Consider the following 25,193-nt stretch of genomic DNA (forward strand, 5'->3'; position numbering starts at 1 on the left):
TAATGGATTAACGATATTAATGCTAGAGTTCTTATATGCATAATAGACGAGAAGGGCGTGCTACAGACATTACCTGCCTACTTCCTTAAACAATGAATTTTTGGATACTCACTAACAATGGTAAAAGATTCTTGTTAGTGCGTTCTTCTTATTCCATCTTCATGTTAAGGTCAAGTGTATTTGTATGAAGAGTGAGCTTGTGGGTGGTTAATCCTCACGGCCAAGGACCCCTATTCTTGGATAGAGACCAATGCAAACTAGGGAAACAACAGATTTTATGGCAGATATTTTATTACAAAGCAAATTCCGAGTAACATAAAAAGCTTAAAAGAAACAGCAAGCAAACAAAACATAAGGATTAAAGCAAAAGCTCACAAAACAACAAAGCTGGAACACTTAATCAACTTCTTCAATCTTAGGTCCAGCACCACCACTTCCACCAGCAGGAACATCATCATCCATCCCTCCAGCACCCATATCGCCACCAGCACCACCTTGATACATCCTCGCAATAATCGGATTACAAAGCGACTCCAGCTCCTTCATCTTATCCTCAAACTCATCAGCCTCAGCCAACTGGTTCCCATCCAACCACTCAATCGCCTGATCAATCGCATCCTCAATCTTCTTCTTATCCGCCGCCTCAAGCTTAGACGCAATCTTCTCATCCTTGATCGTGTTCCTCATATTGTACGCATAGTTCTCCAACGCATTCTTGGCATCAACCTTCTTCTTATGCTCCTCATCCTCAGCTTTATACTTCTCCGCTTCTTGCACCATCTTCTCAATCTCCTCCTTTGACAGCCTCCCTTTATCGTTAGTGATGGTAATCTTGTTCTTCTGTCCAGTAGTCTTATCCTCCGCCGAGACGTTGAGGATGCCGTTAGCGTCGATGTCGAAACAGACGGTGATCTGAGGGACACCACGCGGCGCAGGAGGGATGCCGCTGAGCTCGAACTTCCCTAAAAGATTGTTGTCTTTTGTCCTCGCTCTCTCTCCTTCGTAGACTTGGATCAACACACCAGGCTGGTTGTCCGAGTAAGTAGAGAAGATCTGCTCCTTCTTTGTCGGAATCGTCGTGTTCCTCGGGATCAAAACCGTCATAACCCCACCGGCAGTCTCCAAGCCCAACGACAAAGGAGTGACGTCAAGAAGCAGTAAATCTTGAACCTTCTCGTTCCCTTCACCGGTCAAGATCGCAGCCTGGACCGCCGCGCCGTAAGCGACGGCCTCGTCGGGGTTAATACTCTTACAAAGCTCCTTCCCGTTGAAAAAGTCTTGGAGAAGCTGCTGCACTTTAGGGATCCTGGTGGACCCGCCGACGAGCACCACGTCGTGGACGTTGCTCTTGTCCATCTTAGCGTCTCTCAGACACTTCTCCACCGGCTCCATACATTTTCTGAACAGATCCATGTTGAGCTCCTCGAACCTCGCGCGCGTAATGGTCGTGTAGAAGTCGATCCCTTCGTAGAGAGAGTCAATCTCTATGGTCGTCTGCGCGGTGGAAGAGAGAGTCCTCTTCGCTCTCTCGCAGGCTGTTCTCAGCCTGCGGAGAGCTCTCGGGTTACCCGTGATGTCCTTCTTGTGCTTCCTCTTAAACTCTTGGACGAAGTGATTAACCATTCTGTTGTCGAAGTCCTCACCTCCGAGGTGAGTGTCACCAGCCGTCGCCTTCACTTCGAAGATCCCTTCCTCAATCGTGAGAAGAGAGACATCGAAAGTCCCACCTCCCAAGTCGAATATAAGCACGTTCTTCTCACCAACGCTCGACGCCTTCTTGTCGAGACCGTAGGCAATAGCAGCAGCTGTAGGTTCGTTGATGATACGCATCACGTTGAGGCCGGAGATGACTCCAGCGTCCTTTGTGGCTTGACGCTGAGAGTCGTTGAAGTAGGCGGGGACCGTGACGACGGCGTTTTTGATGGATGTGCCGAGGTATGCTTCTGCTATCTCGCGCATTTTGGTGAGGACCATGGAGGAGATTTCTTCTGCGGAGAACTGTTTCTCTTCTCCCTTGTAGTTGACGCTGATCATTGGCTTCTCGGCTGGACCGGAGATGACCTTGAATGGCCAGTGTCTCATGTCTGCTTGCACAGAGGGGTCGCTGAATCTTCTGCCAATAAGACGCTTAGCATCTGCACGCAACAATTAGTTCAGGTCAATATAAATGTAAATAATGTTCGGAAAAAATCACTAAACTGTAATTAAATTTTTTAAGACAGAATTAAGAAATTTCTAGCTAATTAAGAAATCGCTAAGACATAATTAAAACGTGCTGGACTTATGTAAACGATAACTAAGAAACTCGCAAAGTTAAACTTTAAAAAAATAACATAGAACAAATTAGTAATTTAAAAATCACTCGGCAATTAGAAAAACGGGAATTAAAAAAATTGTTAGATGATGATTCACAGTTAACCAATCTCTAGACAGTAACCAAGGTTTTGTAGAATATTATCCCCACGGATTTGCCGCGTTAATACGGTTAGACCGGTTAATAAAACACCTATTATTCGAAAACTAGAGCAGAGTTCATGGGCAGTTAACTTACCAAAGACGGTGTTGGTAGGGTTCATAGCGACTTGATTCTTCGCAGCATCTCCTATGAGACGCTCGCTGTCGGTGAAAGCCACGTAGGAAGGAGTTGTGCGGTTGCCTTGATCGTTGGCGATGATCTCGACGCGGTCATGCTGCCACACGCCGACGCAGGAGTAGGTAGTACCGAGATCGATACCTATTGCTGGACCTTCGCCTTTACCCGCCATTAGAATATCAAAAATCGAGATTGTGTGTGAGCGTTTTCTTTTTCTTTTCCTTCTTTGTAATTTGTGTGTTTATGATTTTGAGTATGGGAATGGGAGAGGTGTTTAAATATGAGTGAAGGGTCGGTAAAAGAGAGGTTCGAGAATGTTCAGGTGATGCTGTTTCAGCCGTTGGATCTTATTTCTCTCAGTCTTTCCTTTTTTTGTTGTTGTCTTGATTCTAGCTCTTTCCAGATGTCTCTTTTTAAATATTTCAAAACTTAAGAATGTGTTAACTTGACCAAAAAAAAAAAAAAGAATGTGTAACTACCATCTTTGAATGGTAGCCAGCCAGCCGTCACCCAGTGAAAAGAGATTTACTTTTTCACAGCGTCTGTCTTTTCGACTGTCTGTTTTCGACCGTTTTACTCACTGTGATTTTGCACTTGGACAATAATTTTCTTATGCACTAAAATATAAAACTCTGAGATAAATTTAAACCTAAACTTGGAACACTTTGGAATTTTTTGAGTTTGATGGTAATATTAAAGGATAAAGTGTGGTGTTTTTTTCTGAAAACATGGTCATACAATTAATTTTGGCATTAAAACTATACAGAAATTTCTTTATCAATCGATCTTATATTTTAGACCATAAATATTTTAAATAAAATTAAATAATTTTGTAATTTACGGATCGTAAATGTGATTTTTACAAAAGGTCAAAACAAATATTTCATTAGTTTATGTCCAAAATCAACTATATATCAACGAATTTTTTTTTTTTTAAAAGAATTATTAATTGCATAAGATATCATATATCATTAGAAAATCAGATCTTGTTACGTATATTAATCATTGGATTACATATTCTATGGTTGTGACGGAACGAAATAAGATTAGTTTACTGACTTCATCCAGAGCCTCTTTTTATTTCGATATATCCCAAATGTTAATCCTAATCAGTACTAATTAAATTTGCTTCTTGGGTTCTTCGTCACCTCAGAAAGCATATGACGTTTAGGTCGGGTGTGCTAAAGATTTTTGCATGTAATTCATGTGAACGTGAAACAACCTAAACAATCTTAGCTGCATTTACATGGTTTGGGCCTAAAGTCGACGCTTTTAGATCAGCTAAATATAGGTGACGAAATGAAGATGTGAAACAGCTTACAAACATCTTGACAACATATTCATCTCAACAAAGACTGTTATTATAAAGTAAAGAAAAAGGGACTTATATCAGCTAAAAGTACATAACTCAAGTGGCTTCGAACTTGGGATCAGCAGCTACGTAATGATAAGCAATTACCAGTGCGAAGATGAAGATGCCAAGGAAGTTGACTATAAACCCCAAGTCTTTATCATCAATCATCTGTACAAATTCAATAGTAGTATTAAACAAATGATTATAGTAGAAGAAGTTGAGACTCAAAGCATCAATAACCCAAAACGTGACACAATCCGACAAGAGACGGATTCAAAGGACCACCACACCCAGAGAAAACCTTCTGTCGCGAAAAAAACACACAATCTCAGACTGAGCAGATCAGAAATCAAACACAGTTGGTGAAATCAGATCTCTCAAGGAAGAGCGGGTAGTTATTAAAATTGAGCAGAAATTTTACCGTTTTATCAGGACGGAATCGGTGGAGACGGATCAGATCTTCGGGAACTTGAAGTGCAGAACAGAACAAGTATTGGATCCCTCTCAGGGTCTCAATGATGTCTGAGGGTTTCTTTACTTACTTTTCACGAGATAAGCCTGGCCCATTACTTAATTTTCACAATTACTTTATGGATTGAATTGGTAAGTAAATTACTTTTCACGAGATAACCCGACCGGGGCTATTTTAGTTATGTGACATTTGGTTTCAGCCTGAATTAATTAATTAAAATGGGCCAGGCTTACAAACTTAATTATCAATTGCGGAAGCTGCGCAGCGTTTTGTAGGAACGCATGGTTGCTCTACATATGCGCACGCTACAGAACTGTTATTCAATTTCAATTTTCAAATGGTAAAAAATCTCAATTCTGGAACAGATGTGTCAGACTTTTGTTTTGGTGTTTAGGGATCTCTTCAATAGCTTGAAGCTGAAGGTTCAGGCTTTTTGTACAGACAAATCATAAAAGGCTTTTTGTACAGACAAAGCATAAACATGGTCAAAACTCCCCAACCCTTTCGTTTCCAAACCAACCGCCTGTGCTATCCCTCCGGCGTACGGCCGCGCGTACGCGCGCGTGCTCCGGCCGGCGGGCTCTTTCTTCCTTTCCTGATTTTCTCTTTTTGCTCTCCATCGCTTCTTCCTCTCCCCTTCCGATATGTGCGTTCTTCTAGGTCGGAGCTCGCGTCTCCGGTGGAAGCTCCAGTCGCGAGGAGTCTACACTTGGTGGAGGGCTGGGCGAGGTGGGGCGGTTCTGAGTCGGATTTTAGGGTTTATCGAGCGGCTCTTTTTTTCCTTTTTGGAACCCTCCTGATCTCTGCCGTCGTGGGGAGATAGCGAGGGTTCGTGTCAAGGCTGGTTCGGTGGTGCTCTGCTGCTCCGGATCTGTGGCTTTGTGCTTGTTTCGGTTATGGTGGTAGCTATTTAGGGTCTCTTCAGGTCGGAGAGATTCTGGTACTTGCGCACCGTAATCAGGAGTGCTCCGGGTTCTTGTAACTTTGGAGGCGAGGGTTGAAGTCGGATGTGACCGTGGTGAAAGTGTCTGGTTTTGTTTCTCGTGTGTGTGCCTCTGGTTTTGTCTCGGGTTGTCGTCTATGGCTACAAGGGCTTTCCTAGTTGGTGCTGGTGTATCAAGGCTTTGGTGTACCTTTTCGATCCTCTTGCTTATGTCTTGATATCGTAATTTAGATTGTAGTTTTGTGGTATGCTTGCTGTAGTGTTGCCTCAGACTCTCTGCGTAGTGTTTGACAGTTTCAGTTGCAGTTTTCTTCTCTTATTGTGGCGGTAGCAGTGATCTCTCCTCGGTTTGGTGGTTAATGTTTGTATTTGTTTTGGGGTTCGATCGTCGAGGCTTGTTTGTGTGAAGGTTTATGGTGGGCTTCTATCTAGGTGTTAAGGGGACGTCAGAGAGTGCGGTCAAGACGTATCCGAAAGTTTTGAGGATCGTGAAGCGATCTGTCTTGTCGGGTTGTGAAGCCTTGTTTCTTGGTTTTGAGTGGGGATGGTATCGTTAGGCCGGCCATAGGCGGCAGCGATAGATCCGGGTTTGAGAAGGCGCATCGGTGTCTTCGGGTTCTACAAGTGGATTGTTTTGTATGGCGTGCCGAGGGCAGCTTCGATTTATCCAGATCATTCTTACTTGCTACTTGGGAAGTCTATTGCACTGGTTTGTCGTATGTTCTAGTGTTACTATTTTTAGTTTATTGAGTCCTAGTGAATGGTAGGAATGGTTTAGTTTCCTTGCTTTGTTAAGGTTATGTTCGAAAAGTGCCCCGGTGTGGGTTTTAGCTGCATGTTCTTTGGGCTATTGTCTCTGGAGATTTTGTATCCGCCAACTTATGTATTAAACAATTGCGGTTCGCTTATGAATGAATTTCAATTTGGGAAAAAAAAAAGCATAAACATGGTTAGTTTCTATAGATCTCTTAACGAAATAATGGCAGCCAAAAATCATAAAAATTACAAAAAGCACTGCTTAGGTTCACATTTTTCACATAATAATATTAAAGGCAAAACATTCGACACCCAAAAGGCGGCCAATAAGCCTATCTATCTCTAGTTCTCTACACAACACAATCACCTAACTGGTTTTGTTCCTGGCTATACAAAAGCAGAGCTCCAAGAAAACAAAAATTTCTGGAGCTGCAGCCTCTGTTCATGATTTTGTTAATTTTACAGACAAGAAGATAAGAGAAGAAAAAAAACCTTCAGTTTGTTAGGCCAAAAATGACATGGCTGCAGTTATCAGAGCTCAGTGTCTCTGTAGGTTCGCCATTCCCGCAGAAAAAGGAGAAGGCAGATGAATCATTTGATCACATTCCAGTTGATCTCTGTTCAGCCAAAACAGCTTTCTTCAGATCTTAACCAAAACCAGTCTCAGCCAAAGTGATGTCAGATAAACTCACCAAACTATCTGCCACATATAGAAGCCATAATCTGATTTCACTTGCAATTCCCACTTGCTTCCTTCACCGACGAGTCCAGTATCTATGAAATGTCTTTTACTTTCACTCAATTTTCTTCTTTTTAGCGGCAGGGTGGTGCTAAAGTAACTCTCTAAGATTTTATTTTAAACCGAGGAACTTACAGAAGCCATGTATAACTGGAGACTTGCGAGCGCCCTTAGTTTAAAGCTCGTTTGATAGCTGGAGTATACCACACATCTGCAGGTATGGATTCTCTAGCAGTTTCTCATTATTACTCTGCACAAAACAAGAATGCTATTATAAGTGATACAATACAAAAGAAAAAACTCATCGATATTTGAGGTTCTATGACTCCACACTCTTAAATTATTACGATAGCATTTACCTGCTGAGCCTTAAAGACAAGCTTCTGAAGCATGTTTTGGTATTTCTCTGGTTCCTCCGTCATCATCCTCTGAAATAACCGAAACTTTAACCAGTGAGCAAAGAAAAACGAGAACGAGTTGAAACCTTACTTTTCTTCCGATTTATGTATGTTTTTCAAAATCAAAATGATGAATTTGAGAACTTTTCTTGCCTTTAGGAGAAATGCTGAAGAGTAATAAGCCACCCTTGAGTCAGTATCATCCAGGAGTTCCCTATACAGATAAACATTAGTTTGTAAATGCTATGAAACATGCACAGATAAATCAACTTGGACTGGAAGTATGGAAGAGTCAACTGAATCACCTGAAGAACTCCTCTCCACCAACTTCTTGAAAAGCAACTGTATCTGCCGTGCATTTACCGATCAGAAGTAATAGCAGGGTGGCTCGAATATCAGAGGTTGCCCCTGGGATATTCCCTCTTCCTTTGCTTCCAACTGCGACACCAAGTGCAATGTTGTCAGTTGCTGCACCTGCTAGTTGAATCAAGGGCCAATAAAACAAAGCCGCTGGAACACGCGCAACCAGCTGCATAGGGACGATGGCTTGTCCACGAAGAAGCATTGCTGCCATTGACGCTGTCTCGCACGTTAAAACAGAGACATTGTTGTACCGAGGCCTGGTGTCAGCATCATCCATACTCTCTTTATAGCTGTTACGATGGGATGTATCAAATTTGTTATTCCTCTCAGCAGAACTGGGGACTGCTTCCTCATCAGTAGACAAAACTTTCAAGCACAATTGCGAGAAAAGAATGTCACACATCTGCTTGAAAACAACAGAGAGAAGTGGTGTCAGCATTAAAACTTCATCAGGGTAAAAATTCCAAATAGACGTACTCTTTCATGCCAGTTACGGAATATGTATTTAAGATAGATATCAGCAAGCTTTAGAGTGGCCTTTGATAGGAAATTTGACAAAGCAAAGGAAAAGAGCAAACAAAAGGATTCAAAGAATATGTACCTTTAAGATATTAAGCCGGTCAGTTTCATTTATTTGTGCCATCAAAGACAAAGCGCTGCTCATTATGTCTATAACAGCATTTGCTTTCTCTAGTCGTGTGTCTTTCTGATCCTGACTAGCACTTCCAACAGTTGATCGCTGTGTCTCATTCTCATCTAGTAAGAACTTGGAACGCATAAGAAGCCTCTCCAGTATGAACAGAAAACCCCATCTGATAACACTGTTCTTTGACTTCAAGAGTCCACACAGAAGATGTACGGAAATAGGTATATCAGAAGTAATTAGAGAGTCGGAGGCACCACAATTGGCAATCTTTTGCTGCAGGTCTTTTATGCTCAGCCATATACTTCCACCACTCTCTTCACTAACTTCCGCAATCAGAAGATCCCCCAACCAGATATATCCATTTTGACGATTTGTGGCTCTTTCTGAATGAAGAAGAGAGTGCAAAGTAGCCCAAGCTAGATTCACTGACATGCTTATATCATTTCTTAACTCTTGAATGGTTTCCATGTACTTGGACGACTTGGTTATCTGTCTGAGATGCAGAAACTCTTTGTCCAAGTGAGTAAACGAAGCTACTATCGTGTCAAATTTTTCTGTTATATTTGCCAAAAGCTGCAAGTAGGAAGAAAAAAGGGAGTTAGAAAAAAAGAGCGGTGACTGGTAAACAATATAAACCACAACTCTTTGTCAGACCCTAAGAAAAATATTGCAACATACTCCAACAAGAACAAACTTACCTGGTTTAGACGTTCGCTATTGCTAAACCCAGACAATGAAGCAGCAATTGATCTTCGCAGGATTTCCCCTATGCCTTCAACACCAAGCTTAATAGAAATGTAGAAAGCTTCAGGTGCATCAGCAAGAGCAAGCTGAACAGCCAATGGTTGAATCTCATCATCAGTGTACTCAGAAAGACCAGCAGCTGCGCATGCCTCATTAATTTGATGCAGAACATAGTCAAATAAAACCGAGTAGAGATTTCTTCTTTCCTCTCTAGTGGTTGCTAAAGAGTACTGTATCAATAAGATGAGTCCCTTAATCTATCAGAAAATAATTGGGGCTCAAAGTATCTATTTGAATTGTTTCTGAGAAAGATCATCAGTTTAACAAGAATTTATTCGCAGTACCTTATAGAGAATGAACTCCACGCCACCAATCAGATCGACCTGTTCTATAAGAAAACTTGAGGCACTTGACGTTGCTTTGATAGAACCATCTAGCTCTGGAGATCGATAAAACATATTTGTCATGATACAAATAAGCTTGGAATGAACAACTTCTGACCAAGAATTCCTTTTGCTAGTTCCCAGAAGAGCTTTAATAACCTGGCTCACGCAAAGTAACTGGCTCGTCAGAAAGTACAGCTTAGCAATAGAGCCAATTTAATGGTAGCATACCGCGGAAAAGAGAAATAATAAATGTCGAAGAAACAAATAAAATGAGAGATCCAAATGAGAGTATGAAGGCAATGACAGCAGAAGGAAAATATAATATTCAGCCGCATAGGCCTAACATACCCTTATGTCAAGACCACTTAGCTGCTTTCTCCTTATTTTCCCTCTATCACAGACAAAATATAACAAACAGCTGAGAGCAGATGCCCAAACGGATTCTTCCTTTTCCTCAACCTACGAAAACAATTTTGAAGGTATAAAATCCAAAAAAAATCTTTTTTTTTGACGTCAAACAGAGAAGAAAGAAAGGCGTAAGATACCTGAACTAGGACAAGGAGTATTTCAAATAAGATTTTTAATATCCAAGACTCGAAGTTCTCAATAGCTGAAGAAGTGCTTGACATCTTAGGCAAGTCTCTCGTTCTTGTCCCTTGAAGCAGTAGCCTATTTTCATTGTCGATAAATGTTTCTTGGGCGTATTCTTCCTCAATGGTTGAAGCATTAACACTTATCTTTGGCTCCAACAATTGTGCATGAACTCCTAAATTAAGAATTAAATCAAATACACGAATCCTACAAGCTGTATTTGTGGAGCAAAGCATTTCCTGAAATAAATTTGCATGCATGGCTAGAACAGTTAGTAAGCAGTTTAAATATCGCTATTGTATCTGAGTCGAAGTCACACCTCGAGCATGGACAGAGTAAGAGGAGCAGCAATTCTAGCGTCCAAGACATACCTAAAAAGATAGGGTTTTCAAAACGGAGTACCATAAGCTTGCAATTATAAAAGGGAGGAAAGGATTACTAGAAATCTTAATGAGACAACACAACTAGGTTGACGGTAGCGTACATGTCAATAACAAGCTTTATCAGGACGCTCATAGCCACATCCATCGACGTCTTCCCAGTCCTGCTATTCAATTGGGGTGATACGGTCATTGGATTTGAAGGGGTGGATGATGCCTCTGACCAAACAGCAGCGATCACCTCACCTACCTCGGCAGGGTTTAGGCGCAGTGGTTGTTGTTCACTACAAAATCGTGCAGGGAACGAGAGTCATTTGTTATGATAGAGGTAAGATGCTTCCATGTAGATATTTTCTTTTCATTCACAACAGTTATTTACTCAGACGCGTGATCCACCATGCACATACACAATAGTGGAAGAGCCACTCTAAACCACCCATGAGTCACAGTGAAATAAGATATACTTATCGTAAAGAGTTTATTCAACTGCAGCTCTTTTTCAGTCGCTTACCGATTCAAACCTTAGAGAGGCTAGTATCAGGTATTATCGTAGAGGTTCAAAAGGGAAACCTTATTACGTGACGTAACCTTATTACTATCAAGGAAGACTCCAACAAAAATTAAATAAGTGGCACAAGTGAATGAAGAAAAAAGACACAAATATCATACAGGCATTCCACTTTTACCTGTAATGACGATACTGAAAAAGTGGTCTGGCACGTGGACGAAATGTGCTCACTGTGGAATCATCCCTGCATTTCATGCAAATCTTTAATCTCAGAACACACTAACTTTCCAAACAGAGCTTATGCTTTAATAAGATTTTTTCCAGAACATCATTCTCGTTAGGTCCAATAATGCAAAAGTGCAATCCCTGATAACATATATATATTGTAAATAGCACCATTTCTGTGATTCTTTCGAAACTATCCGGAAATTCCGTTATGTCATAAGCTTTTTGTCATCAAATGGAGGTATTTGATATCAATACCATGCTGGTTTCCAAAAAGTGACATTTCAGTAAGTTCCCTTAATTTATGAAAATAAAATAGAATCCGTATTATTTGCCTGTACTGCATTATCAGAATTAATAGATGGCATCTGCTCAAGAGGAAAGAATTATAATTTCTTGAAATCTAGGAGTACCGTTTCTAGGCGCCTATAAAGAGAGTCGTGTAAAAGCTTGCAAGGCATAAAATGCCAGTATAATCCTAAGTCCTCACTTTGCTTATTACTACAGAAAAAGACACAATAGAATACATACCAGATCTGCTGAGGGCCAGCCCTCGTGCGTTTGGTAGCTGTTATCGCTCTCAAGTGAGAGCGAGCTGAGACTGAATTTGTTATCATCGTGACTGAAGCTGGCTGCAGGAGCTGTTCTAAGTAAGGCATTTCTGTGGTACCAAAATATTTCCAGTGTTGGCCCTTCATTTTAGCTTCCATATCTCCTACGAGTAGGCCGGCAGCACCAACTTCCAAAAGATTACAATTGTTCATGTCTTGGAGATTCACAGGGCGTTCACTAACCATGCAAAGAGTATAAATTTAGTGAAGCCAAGTACTAAAGCCATCCAACGAGGAATTGCTTGTGATATTAAGTATTTCTCTACTAAGATACACGAATCTCTAGTCAAGAAATAAAGCAAAAGTGCGTTTGGACACTTGTAAGAACAGAATCATGTAGGACGTACCTTTCGGAAGAAGCTGATGATAACTGAAGCTCCCCAACCCAACGCCAATTCAGTAAGTCTGATGATATGTATTCAATGTCTTCCAGAGCATTAAATTCTTCTATATTTGACAAGTTTGAAACAGACAGATCTGCAGCATCCTTTTTCTGTGGAGACTCTGCGGCAGCAGGACTTAACTGGGAGTCGAATGATTTGCTCAACAAAGAGGAAAGAGATGGCAATAACTTTCTTGACGCTAGAGTAGCTCCCGCAAATGCTGCAGGTTGAAAGGAACGCCTGGGGATATGTAGTGCCACAAGGGAACGCACATAATGCAATGACTTCACCAAAGCTCCAGAAGCAAAGCTGGACACTGGTAAAGGAGAAGCACCCAATGGTGCTGATAAAACAGGCAATAATTTTTGCTTCAAGCTAGCATCGCACTCAGCAATCAGGTTCACGCAAAATCTATCGACCTGCAGTAGTGTCTCCTCACTAGGTTTATATCTGTAGCGTAGGAACAACAAGGGGTTACTATAATGTAAACATATAATCAACGGAAAACACTGGACGACCTGTATATATATTACAGACAACCGTCATTATATAGCAGAAAAAAATGCACACTTAATCTCTAGGTTTGAACTTTGAACAACTATTATGTCCCCTTTCATATTCAAATGATCTACTAAATAATTAACCAAACATAGGAATCCCCATAAACAGAACACAAAAATGGAAATAGTGAGTAAGATGAGCTGAGGGGCTTAAACAAACAAAAGAGATACTATTTCAAAGAAGCAAATGAAATTAACCAAGTTATTGGACTAGACTATAATACCTTAAGAGATACCGTTTCAGTAATGCCACACACCTCGTCACCACAGCTGGACTGTAGAAAATTGACTGAACATTAGCAACTAATATTTAAGACCATCATAATTAAGAAAAATTAAGATTATCGCAATCTGCATCCTAGCTGCATAAGGTTCGACTCAGTATAGGTCCTCAGGTACTTTACAAGTCAACCTAGGTGGATGATATACCTAGGCAGATAAGTTGCTAACTCTGCTTAATTACACACTTTTATCTTAGACATCTGTTCAGATTATAACTTTAAGTATTCTTTGTACTATTTAAGCTATCAAGAGACTTACAAGAATATATATATTGTGTTCCTAATTACCTATTCAATGATAAGAACGTATCACTCAATATATACTATATTTTAGTCCGTTCAGACCTTCTAAAGCTCAAACCTTATACCACAGTCTCAATTCATGACATGAGAAAGTTGCCAAATGACCAAATATACATCCAGAATAAGAACCAAGAGTCAATTACCTGCGATCTCTCTCTGCAATTGTATGCTCTAAGAGCACGTTGTAGGTCAGATCAGTCGTGGCAGCGGCTGATAAATAATCCTGTAATCACCACGTGATTATGTGAATTTCCATAGAGGGAGTGCAAAAGAGAGAATAGAACATTCACAGCTCTTATCATTAACTGCAATGCGTTTACGCTTCGTTTATTCAGTTGATCTCTTTACACATCAAAACTATATTTATTTCCCCCCAAATTGAACGCAAGAAATGGAATTACTACGAAGGAGAATCTAATTTCACGGTAAGGAGTACACTACACACCCGGAGATTTCTACGAGCTTCGGACGGTGGCATGGAAGGGATCGAGCCATGGTGGGAGGTAGCCGGAGGAGGGGAGGACGAGAGGCAATCCGCCACGGCGCGGCGCAGCGGCTCAGGCGGCTTCTTGGAGGAAGAAGATCTGAGGCGGGAGGCGGAGCCGGCAACACCGAGCTGCAGCAACCGGGAGCTTCCGGGGCTAAAAGTGGTTGACATCAATCAATCAAATTCAAATCTCGCCGCCACTCGAGAAGTGAAGACTTTTTCTTCCCTTCTTCAGATGAGCTGTCAAGCTCCTTCGTTTTTGATTTCCATGGTGAAATCACGGTGTTTTTGCAATCTGGTCCCCATCAATAAAAACTTTCCTAGATTCAGTATCATTTTCTTTTTCTTACATATTAATCCATTGAGTATATCAGTGGGCCCATTACGAAATAAAAAGTATGGGCCCAATAACCCACGTGACTACCTGACGGTGCCGATCCGTTCTTCGCGCTCTCGGTTTGCTTCTTCCTCCTCACAGTGGCCCGATTGAAAGAAAATTCATTACTACTTACGTTTTTTCTGCGCTCTTTCGTAAACAAATCTGCCATTGTTGACCCAAATAAGTAAAAAAAAAATCCAAATCTGTGTTCAGTCGTTGATACAAATCTAAAGCGGGGAGAGACTATTCGAAACCCTAGATCTAACCCCAGCCGTCAGATTCAGATCAAATGGGGAGATCTCTTCTGAACCGTTGGAATCTAAGGAGACAGCAATGGTGGAGGTAGACGAGTCGCATTTGTAGGGGATAATATACAGAAGAGTCGTGAAAGATTATTCTCTCATCTTGATGGCCAGTTTTCTCTAGTTATATATATATTTTTTTGTTATTACGGTGGTGGTGATGTGTGATTTGGTCGCCCGTACGGGTCGGCTCCAGCAACGGTACGAGGATGGCTCGCGTCTCGTAGCCGGGTACTGTGTGTTTTGAATCAACCTTTGGTTCCTTTTCTTACATATGCGTATGTGTTGGGTCTCTTTGGAGTTCATACTTTGGTCCGTAGTCTTGTCTGAATTTTGATTTGAGAGGATCGTGCATTGATTCTAACAAGCAGATAGATAATATAGGAAAGAGAGATGTGTTAGCCCTTTTTTATGTTCGTATGTTGTGTCCCTTTGGAGTTCATGCCTTGGTCTGTACTCTGTATCCTGGTCTGAATCTCGATTTGAGAGGAATCATGCATTGGTTTTAACAAGCAGACAATACAGGAAGGAGAGATGTGCAATAGGATTTTCGTAGCGTTGACATGCGTTAGCCTTTGTTTTGGTTGTTTTGTGGTCTTTAGTCTAGTCTTAGTTGAATGAAATACAGAGATGGTGTACCTTGCTTAACAAGTTAAATGGCATGCTTTTGTAGGTGTATTCCGTTTAGGTATCTAAACTCTGAATCTGGGAAAGTGGTTCATGTTTTGATGATCAGCTCATCTAGTGGACCTGGACTTTTGTTTCCCAAGGTATAAAGAAACGTCATTTCTTTTTGCATCGTGTTCTGTTTGAAACAGAGTAACATAAGTTGATTCATGTAGGGAGGGTGGGAGAATGATGAGACAGTCAGGGAGGCTGCAGTAAGGGAAGCAGTGGAAGAAGCAGGCGTCCGTGGGATTTTAATGGTAAAGACCCTTTTGAGCCCTTTGTTACTATTAGCAGCTTGGTACTGAACGTGTAGAAAGGTTACTTTTTTTTTTTTGAAGGACTTCTTGGGAGATTATGAGTTCAAAAGCAAAACACACCAGGACGAGTGTAGCCCAGAAGGTTTATGTAAAGCTGCAATGTACGCCTTGTATGTGAAGGAAGAGCTAGAGACGTGGCCGGAACAGAAGACTAGAACAAGGACATGGCTGACGATCGAAGAAGCTGTAGAGAATTGCAGGCACGCTTGGATGAAGAATGCGTTGGTGGAAGGGTTCTGTAAATGGCATAAGGAGAAGATGAGCAAAGGAGAAGAGATAGCAGGTTATGATTGATGTTAAGTGTGCATAAAAAACTCTTAAGCTGGTTTCTTTCCTTTCGATTTTTCTTTCTTGCTCTTTTTAATCAGTATGCACGGAGAAGCTTGAGACTGAAACATAGGAGTTTCAAAGTTTTAAAAGTTCAATTATTTTCCTGCTTCATAGTTGTCCTTATCATTTTTAATAAGAAAAGAAAAACAGCTAATAACAATAGTGTTTACTATTCGTTGATATTAACCTTTGTTTCAATGCTACTGTTACATGATTCAAATAGTTGAATTTTGTTATAATGTTTCATATTGTTGATATGACTTAAATATGATATTACTTGAAGTTAGCTGGATACATCTACTGTGGTCTTGGAGTTCTAATGTAAATGGATATATTCTCACAGCTTACAGTAATAAAAACCTTTTTTGTAAAATATATTCGAATTAGTGAACCATGTACAATTTTTATGTCGTTTATTCTTCTGGCATTTGACTACTTGTTTACATACTTTAAAAACAACAAAATAACTTTAGTTGAAGATTAAAGTATAAGGATTCTGATAGCTTCATGCTAAGACCAACAGCAACGGCGGTCCGTCACGGGTCCGCGGCCCAAATTCTTAGCTTTTTTACAATTAAAAAATTGTGAATTGGGCTCAGCTTTAGACGGATTGGTACGGATCAGTCCGTAAATAAGGCTACGAAGGATCAAGTCCTTACTGCACGTGGCGTCTGATGGTTAGCCCGGCGAGATGTTGTGTTGGGTTATGTCGGAAAAAAAAACATTCGCGACCGAAGGTGAGAAAAAAAAATCAGAGCTCTCGACGAAAGGCGATTTCTCTCCATCTTCGATTTCTCTCCATCGTCGATCTTCAAAGGTAAATAAACTAATTATGTGGTAGATTTAAGGATATGTTAGCTTCCATGATGTTCTCGTCTCCCTCTATGCTTCGTATTTCCTTTGAATCGATTTGGGGATTTCTTCCATTTATGGTTTCAAAATTTTTGGGGTTTTGAAATTGTTTTCAAATCGTTTTCAAATCGTTTTCAATTGGGGATCTTTTGGTTTGTATTTAGGGTTTCAATCGATTTAGTTAGCTGGAAAACTCATCACTTGTTTTCGGTTTCAATTCGTTTTCCTTTTCGTTTTCGGTTTCAATCGATGTAGTTAGGGTTTCAATTCATTTTTGGTTTCAAAACGTATCTGTATGGTTTCCTGTGGCTTATATTTTTCTGGTTTCAAAACGTATTTGTACGGTTTTCTGTTAGCTTAATGTGTAGCTAGTAAATTGTTTAGTTGATCATATATCTAAGTTAATGTGTTCTTAAACTCCCTAGTGAATGTGTTCTTAACATAGTTTCTGGTTTTTTGTGCAGGCCAACGAACACGGGACAAGACTATAGCTACACTCAGCCTTCATCAGAGGAGTTCGACATCAACTCTTTACTTGAAGCAGAAGCTGCTCTCTACGGGGATGAAGCTCAAAGTAGCTACATAATTGCAGAGGCGGATCAGTACCCACCAGAACCTGAGGCTGATGAAGGAATCCCGAGGACATGCTATTGCGGTAGTGAGCTTGTTGTTGAAACCTCGTACACTCGTAAAGATCCAGGAAGGAGGTACTTCTCCTGCAACAACGTTGACGATGGAGACTCCCACATCTGGAAATGGTGGGATGTGGCGATTCAAGAAGAGCTTCGTGAAACGCATACACAACTTAGGATGGTCAAGGATCAATTCTTTGAGAGTGACCAGAAGGTGGCTAAGCTTGAGAAGATCGTGGGTGTGTTAACTAAGAAGACATCAGTGATTAACTATGGTTTGGCAAAGGGACTTAGTGTACTGGTGTTGGTAATACTGGTCATCGTTATGGGCTGGTAAGTTTCATACCTTATTTAGATAATTAATTTGATTTAAAATTTGAAATTTTAACTGTTTTATCTTATGTCATTCAAGGAAGAGCTTCAGAGGATTTAAACATCAATGTCAGAACTCGAGATGGGGTTGGCAGGTAACTTGTTTCACGCTTACTTACTAGTTTCAGTAATAAAAAAAAACTTATCTCTTCATGCTTTAATTGTTTTTAATGCTAGATTTGATAGAATCGTACTTGTTAAGTTTAAGTGTAGCTAGTGTAGAACTTATTAGTATGATTAGAGTGGTGGTAAATGCTTGTTTGCTTTCTATCTGCCTAACAACTCCGAAACTAAATGCGAACTTACTTTCTATTGGTTAGTTAAGGGTTTGTGTTGCTAATAGAGTAACATAAACCTATAATCTAAACATGAATACCACAACTGGCTTTGTTAATCTAATGTATAGTCAATCTTCAGTTGATCTTGAGTCACCCGAACCAGCTTGGTTCGGGTCCCAAGGTCCTGATGAGTTTGTTTTCCACCCTGGTGTCGAGTCTTCTTTCCAACCTGGTGTCCAGTCTGCTGTCCAGCCTACTGTCGAGTCTGCTAATAAAGAGAGGAGGAAATGGTCTCCTAATGAGGATAAAATCCTCATTGGTGCTTGGCTTAACACCTGCAAAGACCCCGTTGTCAGCTGTGACTAGAAAGCTGAACGTTTCTGGAAGAGAATTGTTGACTACTACAACGCAAGCCCTCAACTGGTTGGGACAGTACCTAGAGAGCTTGGTCCAGCGAAGCAGCGGTGGGCTAGGATTAACGAGCAGGTCTGTAAGTTTGTTGGTTGCTATGAGGCGGCGTTGAGGGGGCAGAGAAGTGGTCAGAATGAAGACGATGTGATGAAAGCTGCCCTCGACTCATTCTTCAACATTTACGAGCACAAGTTCAGCCTCGAACATGCGTGGAGGGAGCTGAGGCATGACCAGAAATGGTGCACCACCTATATGGTTAAAGATGGTGGGAAGGAGAAGCGCAAACAAGTGGTGGACGTTGATACAGAAGATGATGTTGCCGAACCTGAAAGCAGACCAGATGGTGTGAAAGCTGCTAAAGCAGCTGGTAAGAGGAAGAAGAGTGGCAATGAAGAAGAGATGTCACAGCTTCAGTCCATCATGGAAATGAAAGAAAAGCTCTCCAAACAAAAGATTCTAGAACGTTTACTTGCCAAAAAAGATCCTCTCTCCGAGATGGAAGAATCTCTTAAACTGAAACTCATGACTGAGATGTTCTGATGATATTTAAGGTATTAGGTTAGTTTCATGTAGTTGAAAGCCTCTTTGATTGTTGTTTAATGCAACTAGGCGTAGTTACATGTAGTTACATGTAGTTAGATGTAGTTTCTATTTGTATCACATGTCGTATTACTTTATTTATTTGCTAACTCTTGTCTTTTGTTTTCTTTCAGGTGTAGCTGTTGGACATGTGAACCTAGTCACGGGTTCTGAAAGTGTTTTGTCGGTTGGCTGAAGTGAATCCAAGTCACGGATAGTTCTAAGAAATGTACTATAAGTTTCCCTTCTATCATGTCTTTAGGTAGCTATCTCTTTTGCTTAGTTTCCACCAGTCGGAGTTGTAATCAACTACTACTGCTTCTCTAAATTCGGTAACTTGTAATGAAATCCTCATGCTTCTCTTATATGCAACTCTTTTTAATCAACAAGTACTGCTTTTCTTATATGCTTGTAGTTGATCATGGTTGTAGTTGATAATGCTTGTAGCTGATCATACATATAAACTCGGTAACTTGTAATGAACCACTCATGCTTCTCTTAGTTACATGTAGTTGATCTTGCTTGTAGTTGAACTTATAGCTGATCATACATATAAATCAACTAGGCGTAGGTACATCTAACTTAGAAGGTCGAGTAGTTGATCATTCTTGTATCACACTGATAAATCAACAAGTATCACACTTATAAATGTATGACCAACCCATTTTTATAGGAAAATTAAAACTTATACCTTCTTTGAACTTATAGCTTTAAAAAAAGTTTTACACATTTTTATAGGAAAATTAAAACTTATACCTTCTTTGAACTTATATCTTTAAAAAAAGTTTTTAAAAAAAAGTTATACTAAATTTAACTTTTTTTTTTTTTTAAACGTTATACATATTTTTAGAGGAAAAATAAAACTTATACCTTCTTTGAACTTATAGCTTTAAAAAAAGTTTTTAAAAAATAAAATTTATACTTTATAGGAAAATGTCGTCATCTTCATCTGACGAAGTTTTCGAAGAAAGCTTTGACGAAGTTTTCGAAGAAATCTTCGAAGATACATTCACCAACATAGTCGAGGACCAAACCAGTAACCAAAGGAGCCGTGCTTATATTGAACGAAATCGTGAAGGAGGACAAGACCGCTTATGGAATGACTACTTCAGCGAAGATGCGACATTCTCGTCACAAATATTCAGACGCCGCTTTCGCATGAATAAGGATTTATTCTTGCGTATTGTCTATGGGCTATCCGAGAACTTTCCATTCTTTCAGCAAAGAAGAGATGCAACCGGGAGGTTCGGTCTTTCTGCACTACAAAAATGTACGGCAGCAATTCGTATGCTTGCTTACGGTTCTGTGGCTGACACGGTTGACGAATATCTCCGACTTGGTGAGACCACTGCACTTTCCTGTTTACATAATTTCACTGACGGATTAATACAGTTATTCGGAAATGACTATCTACGACGACCCACACCGGAGGATCTTCAACGACTACTCGATATTGGAGAAAAACGAGGGTTTCCTGGGATGGTCGGGAGCATTGATTGTATGCATTGGGAGTGGAAAAATTGCCCGACCGCTTGGAAAGGACAATACGCACGAGGATCAGGAAAACCGAAAATTGTCTTAGAGGTTGTTGCTTCACAAGATCTTTGGATATGGCACGCTTTTTTTGGTCCTCTAGGTACCTTAAATGATATCAATGTCCTCGATCGGTCTCCTGTGTTTGATGTCATTTTTGAAGGTCGAGCTCCCAGGGTAAGGTACATGGTCAACGGACACAGGTATAAGTTGGCATACTATCTAACAGATGGTATATATCCAAAATGGTCAACATTTATCCAATCTATCAAACTCCCTCAATCTCCAAAACAAGAATTATTTGCTAAAGCTCAATAAGCAGTCCGAAAAGATGTGGAGCGGGCTTTTGGAGTATTGCAAGCTCGATTTGCGATTGTCAAAAACCCGGTTCGTACATTGAACAAAGAAAAGATAGGGAAGATTATGAGAGCATGTATCATACTACACAATATGATAGTTGAAAATGAACGAGATGGATACATGCGGTACGATATATCTGAATTCGAAGAAAGAGACGTCACCAGAAGTTCACAGGTGGAAACCAACATGCCTACAAATCTGAATAATATGTTTCCCAATCGGAATGATCTTCGGGATGAGCATATTCATGAACGGTTGAAAAATGATTTAATCGAAAATATTTAGAATAAATTTGGTGATGAAGATTAATAATTAGTGTTTCTTGATTTCTTTATATTTATCATTGTATCTTTTTTTGTATCATGCAATTAATAAAATTTCAATTTCAATTTATAAAAAATACTATAATATTCTTAAAGATTAATTTTGTGAGATGTTTTTGTGGAAAATTGTTTCTTATATTTCAGGACGAACTGGGGCAATGTCTTCTTTCTCATTTGACTACTGTTTTTTGGCTGAGGTCACTGCTTCAAATCTAAATGAAGACAAACTTGTGAGTCAATTTAGTTAGTAAAATAAATGGTTTAATCTATTATGTGTCTTTACGTTATTTGTTTGCAGTATCTTCCTGTGGGAGCTACGAGTTCTACTCCTTTGCACAAACAATGCCAAGAGACGATACTGGTGAACAAAGAGGGAAATTTATGGAATGTGAGTTTGCGATTTAGCGAATCTGGCGGCAAATATTACATCACAAGAGGCTGGAGAAAGTTCTGTCTCGATAACAGATGCGAGATAAGAGACTTATTTGTGTTCAATGTGGTTGGAGATAGGAAAACTACTCCATTGATGTGTGTATGTCCGGAAAGAAAAGAGTGCTCTGAAATACTGAGCAAATACTTGAGCAGAAAAAGTGGTGAGTCTTCATTAGGTGGTGATTCATAATCATGTTTTATTTTAATATTTAATCATCTTATATAAACTCTTATGTGTAATTTTTATATTTAATCATGTTTTTATTTAGGAATTTTTCTATCTTTATGTAAAATTATGGTTTTTATCTTTAATTGTTGTATTTTTATGTTTAATTATTGTTTTTTATGTTTATCTATTGTATTTTATGTTAATTTATTCTATTTAATCATCCAATATATAAAAATTATATTTCATTAAACAAAAAAATATTTATTTTTTATTCCTAAGAATTCCAACTTGTGATTCACCATTGTACACACATTTTTCACAAGAGTCCTTAACTATTCAAAAAAAAAAAAAATAATAATACTAATCTAATCCTAAGGACTCCACGATGGGTATCACCATTGTGGATGCTTTAACGCTGTAATATTTTTGAAAAGATATATATTTCTAAAACATTTAAGATCTATAACATTGCTTTTACATTTTACATACACCAGGACACAGACTAGGTGTATAAAGCTTATAATTCAAAGAAAAAGAAAGCAAGCGAAGAATATAAACAAACTGGATACGACGAACAAGAGCGACAGGAGACTTGCTTAAACCGCATCCCTGGCTTATTTATTACTTTAACATGTCTTCATCAAAGGGCCACCGCACAAACACTCGTTGTCACTAAACGACGACGCTTCAAGGTGATCAAATGGAGAGCCCACTGGAATAGGCCCACAGAGCCTGTTATGGCTGATATCGAGATGGCCCACAAACTTAGCGGACGAGAGCGAATCAGGGATCCGACCCGATAGATTATTGTGTGACAAATCAAGCGACATGAAATAGGTTGTAGACCCGAAAACATCCGGTATGGATCCTTCCAACGCGTTCCGGCTCAGATTCAAAACACCAAAACCGGAATTGCTGAGTATCGAACCGGGGATTGGACCGGTTAACGAGTTGGAATCGAGATTCAAAACAGAGAGCACCTTCATGTTACCCATCCACTCAGGAATCGGACCTTCGATATGGTTCCTGGATAGATCCAGATCCGCTAACCGTTTCATACCCGAGATCGACCCGGGAATCGACCCGGTGAGTTCGTTACGTCCCAGCAACGCCCTGCTCAACATCTTCAACGATCCGAAATCCGCCGGAATCTCGCCGGAGATTCCGTTTTCCGTCAGTTCGAGATGCTTCAGCTCGGCGAGTGACGTCAGCGACGGAGGTATCTCGCCGGACATCCGATTCTCCGCGAGGTTTAGAACGACGAGTTTGGTGAGTTTACCGATTTCCGCCGGAATCTCTCCGGTGATCTTGTTCCCGGCGAGGTCGATGACACGGAGCGAGGCTAATGAGGTTATGCACGTCGGAATCTCGCCGGAGATTCCTTTCCAGTCAGCGAGAACGAAGGAACTCAATGCGGTTAAGTCACAAACCGCCGGGTCAATCGAACCGGTCATATACCCGGACCGGCCAGCCTTTTGGAAAATCGCGTCTTCGGATTCGCCGCGGAGAGAAATATCCGTGACCCGACCCGAATCCGGATCGCAGCTAATACCGTACCATCCTTTGCAGCAGTCAGTGTTTTCGGACCAAGTGTTGAAGATTCCGAGGTTGGGCTCGCTCAGTGACGACTTGAAAGCATTGAGAGCCGTCTGATCTTTAGGGGAGCAACAGTGGACGATGGAGATGAGGGAGATGAAAACGACGGCGAGTAATGAGCTAAACGGCGATGGCAACAGCTTTGTCATTTTTGAAATAAATGTTTAGTAGTGAAGAGAGCGGTGTGGATTATATAGAAATGCTGAGGCAAGAAAAGAGAGACATTGCATGTGCATGGGTATCATGGGCATGTGCATGGTATTAGTTACTATTATCGTTCTATATATTATCTTTTACGAATTGTATTTTTATGCCATTCGTTTACTGTATTATCCATAAAGAGGAGGATCATGTGCGTGTGTCAGTTTTTTACTTTCTTTAATATACTCCAACATTGATCTCGTGAAAATAGGTTCATATAGATTTGTAATTCTTCAGTTTTATAATATTCAAGTTGATATTATTTTTAAAAATTGAAATTTTAACTGCAGTTTTTTTTGCTAAAAATATTAACTGCGGTTTAAGCGAAGATAAATTCATGTAGTTTAGTTATGTGGTTAACATTACAACCACCCAGAGATCTTGATATTTTTACATACTAAATGGCCGTGTATAATACTAGTAAATACAATTAAGAACATGCACTGAGTTTACATCTTCATTTATATCTCACAAGGTCATTTGTCGCATTACAGAGCAATCATGTTGATTGCTCAATTACTATAACCAAAACTTCACATCAATAAAGCAATTATATGACTAGTTATGAATGATAATTTACCAATAATTAGAGACAACAATTAAAAAACCAAAGATATGGTTGGTCCTCCATAAATACTTTTACATGTGACTCATGGGGTCCTCCAGAAGAAGCATTTAAGCATCTCCTCCTCTGTCCAAATCTCTTATCTTTTCTTATTTGATTTTTTTAATAATATCTTAGGCCATGATATTATCAAACTTTGTTGCATTTTATCGAATTAGATTCGATGTTAGTATTTTAGTTGTAGTTTGTATAACTATTTCACATATAACCTTGATGACAGAATACTAGTAATATTTATAATAGGAATTATCAGAGCTTATCCAGCATTTATGACCTAGATCTCGTAATTTGCGTTGTCTTGGTTAGGACATGATTCAACGCCCATCACATGCCAAGGGGTCAAGATCCATTCTCATGGAACTGTCTTCTTCTTTTTTTTTATGTATGGGTTTATTCATTTCTTATATCCTTTGCTCAATTCCAAAATCATACCGATCAACACACAGCACTAGATCATTTTTTACTCACTCAAACTTCATTTTCTTCTTGCATCATTTCCCTAAGTTAAGGTAGTCGACTCTAACTTGAAATACATATAACTCTAACATATATATATATTTTTCATATATAAATGTTTTTGAAAAATCCTAGTACATAAAGAGTGTATGTAGTGTCTCCCGCGAATCACTATATGGACTCGAATTCAGTGGAATGCAAATGTGTAAAGATGGATCATAACCTTTTTCTTATCTTTCATTTTCATTTAGATTTCTGAGATCTTTTCTTTTTGTTATTTTCTTAATGTCTTTGACTCTTTATATTATTATTGTTTAAATTTTCAAAATGTTGCTCGGAAGAAATTTTAAACTGGAACTCTTTTCAATTATACTTCAAGAGTTATTTAATTTGTGACGGACAAGATTATTTTATGTTATTTTGTCTTGGGCATAAAAGACGACGTAACAACAGTATCTGAGTCTAACGTATCATTGACATATTAGGTTACGTTCATGTTGATACATTGTAAAACACAACTCACTACAAGAAAACAGAGAGATTCTGATGGCCGAATTCGTCAGAAATTCGTCGGAATAGACCGATTCCGACAAATTTCTAACGAACCAATTCGTCGGTATCATTTTGTCGGAAAAAAAGTATTAGTCGAAATTT

General features: G+C 39.7%; 6 protein-coding genes across 13 annotated transcripts; 2 read left to right on the forward strand and 4 right to left on the reverse strand.

Annotated features, from left to right (window-relative positions):
- Window positions 1-258: 258 nt before the first annotated feature.
- On the reverse strand, window positions 259-2,851 carry LOC106401239 (heat shock 70 kDa protein 4). Its single transcript, XM_013841710.2, has 2 exons — window positions 2,552-2,851; window positions 259-2,135 (listed from the first exon to the last, which is right to left on the reverse strand). Exons 1-2 carry the CDS (start codon window positions 2,763-2,765, stop codon window positions 397-399), a joined length of 1,953 nt encoding a protein of 650 aa, XP_013697164.1. The 5' UTR covers window positions 2,766-2,851; the 3' UTR covers window positions 259-396.
- Window positions 2,852-3,870: 1,019 nt separating this feature from the next.
- LOC106401238 (dolichyl-diphosphooligosaccharide--protein glycosyltransferase subunit 4A) lies at window positions 3,871-4,445 on the reverse strand. Its single transcript, XM_022699496.2, has 3 exons — window positions 4,369-4,445; window positions 4,188-4,248; window positions 3,871-4,115 (listed from the first exon to the last, which is right to left on the reverse strand). Exon 3 carries the CDS (start codon window positions 4,113-4,115, stop codon window positions 4,002-4,004), a length of 114 nt encoding a protein of 37 aa, XP_022555217.1. The 5' UTR covers window positions 4,188-4,248; window positions 4,369-4,445; the 3' UTR covers window positions 3,871-4,001.
- On the reverse strand, window positions 3,871-14,034 carry LOC106401234. 7 transcript variants are annotated; one of them, XM_048753009.1, is made up of 20 exons: window positions 13,682-14,034; window positions 13,380-13,459; window positions 12,877-12,927; window positions 12,057-12,542; window positions 11,630-11,887; window positions 11,052-11,117; window positions 10,470-10,649; window positions 10,305-10,356; window positions 9,940-10,224; window positions 9,743-9,853; window positions 9,353-9,550; window positions 8,963-9,238; window positions 8,220-8,837; window positions 7,561-8,021; window positions 7,409-7,469; window positions 7,217-7,285; window positions 6,993-7,107; window positions 6,811-6,892; window positions 4,369-6,735; window positions 3,871-4,251 (listed from the first exon to the last, which is right to left on the reverse strand). In XM_048753009.1, exons 1-17 carry the CDS (start codon window positions 13,892-13,894, stop codon window positions 7,033-7,035), a joined length of 3,540 nt encoding a protein of 1,179 aa, XP_048608966.1. In that variant the 5' UTR covers window positions 13,895-14,034; the 3' UTR covers window positions 3,871-4,251; window positions 4,369-6,735; window positions 6,811-6,892; window positions 6,993-7,032. The 7 variants fall into 7 exon arrangements, with proteins under 7 accessions (XP_048608966.1, XP_048608965.1, XP_048608963.1 ...); XM_048753008.1 differs by having other exon boundaries at window positions 4,369-6,892; XM_048753006.1 differs by having other exon boundaries at window positions 6,811-7,107.
- Window positions 14,035-14,175: 141 nt separating this feature from the next.
- Window positions 14,176-15,892, forward strand: LOC106401237 (nudix hydrolase 16, mitochondrial). 2 transcript variants are annotated; one of them, XM_013841705.3, is made up of 4 exons: window positions 14,176-14,635; window positions 15,078-15,174; window positions 15,247-15,330; window positions 15,412-15,892. In XM_013841705.3, exons 1-4 carry the CDS (start codon window positions 14,565-14,567, stop codon window positions 15,682-15,684), a joined length of 525 nt encoding a protein of 174 aa, XP_013697159.1. In that variant the 5' UTR covers window positions 14,176-14,564; the 3' UTR covers window positions 15,685-15,892. The 2 variants fall into 2 exon arrangements, with proteins under 2 accessions (XP_013697159.1, XP_022555216.1); XM_022699495.2 differs by having other exon boundaries at window positions 14,187-14,444.
- A 2,052-nt stretch (window positions 15,893-17,944) lies between these two features.
- Window positions 17,945-18,805, forward strand: LOC106417006 (glutathione S-transferase T2-like). The gene is made up of 2 exons (XM_048749504.1): window positions 17,945-18,212; window positions 18,288-18,805. The coding sequence occupies exons 1-2, from the start codon at window positions 17,945-17,947 to the stop codon at window positions 18,803-18,805; spliced, it is 786 nt and encodes a 261-aa protein (XP_048605461.1).
- A 3,279-nt stretch (window positions 18,806-22,084) lies between these two features.
- LOC106401478 (DNA damage-repair/toleration protein DRT100) lies at window positions 22,085-23,712 on the reverse strand. The gene has a single exon (XM_048753012.1). The coding sequence runs from the start codon at window positions 23,404-23,406 to the stop codon at window positions 22,288-22,290; it is 1,119 nt and encodes a 372-aa protein (XP_048608969.1). The 5' UTR covers window positions 23,407-23,712; the 3' UTR covers window positions 22,085-22,287.
- Window positions 23,713-25,193: the final 1,481 nt, after the last annotated feature.

Source organism: Brassica napus, chromosome C3 (assembly GCF_020379485.1).
Source record: "Brassica napus cultivar Da-Ae chromosome C3, Da-Ae, whole genome shotgun sequence".
Taxonomy (NCBI): Eukaryota; Viridiplantae; Streptophyta; class Magnoliopsida; order Brassicales; family Brassicaceae; genus Brassica; species Brassica napus.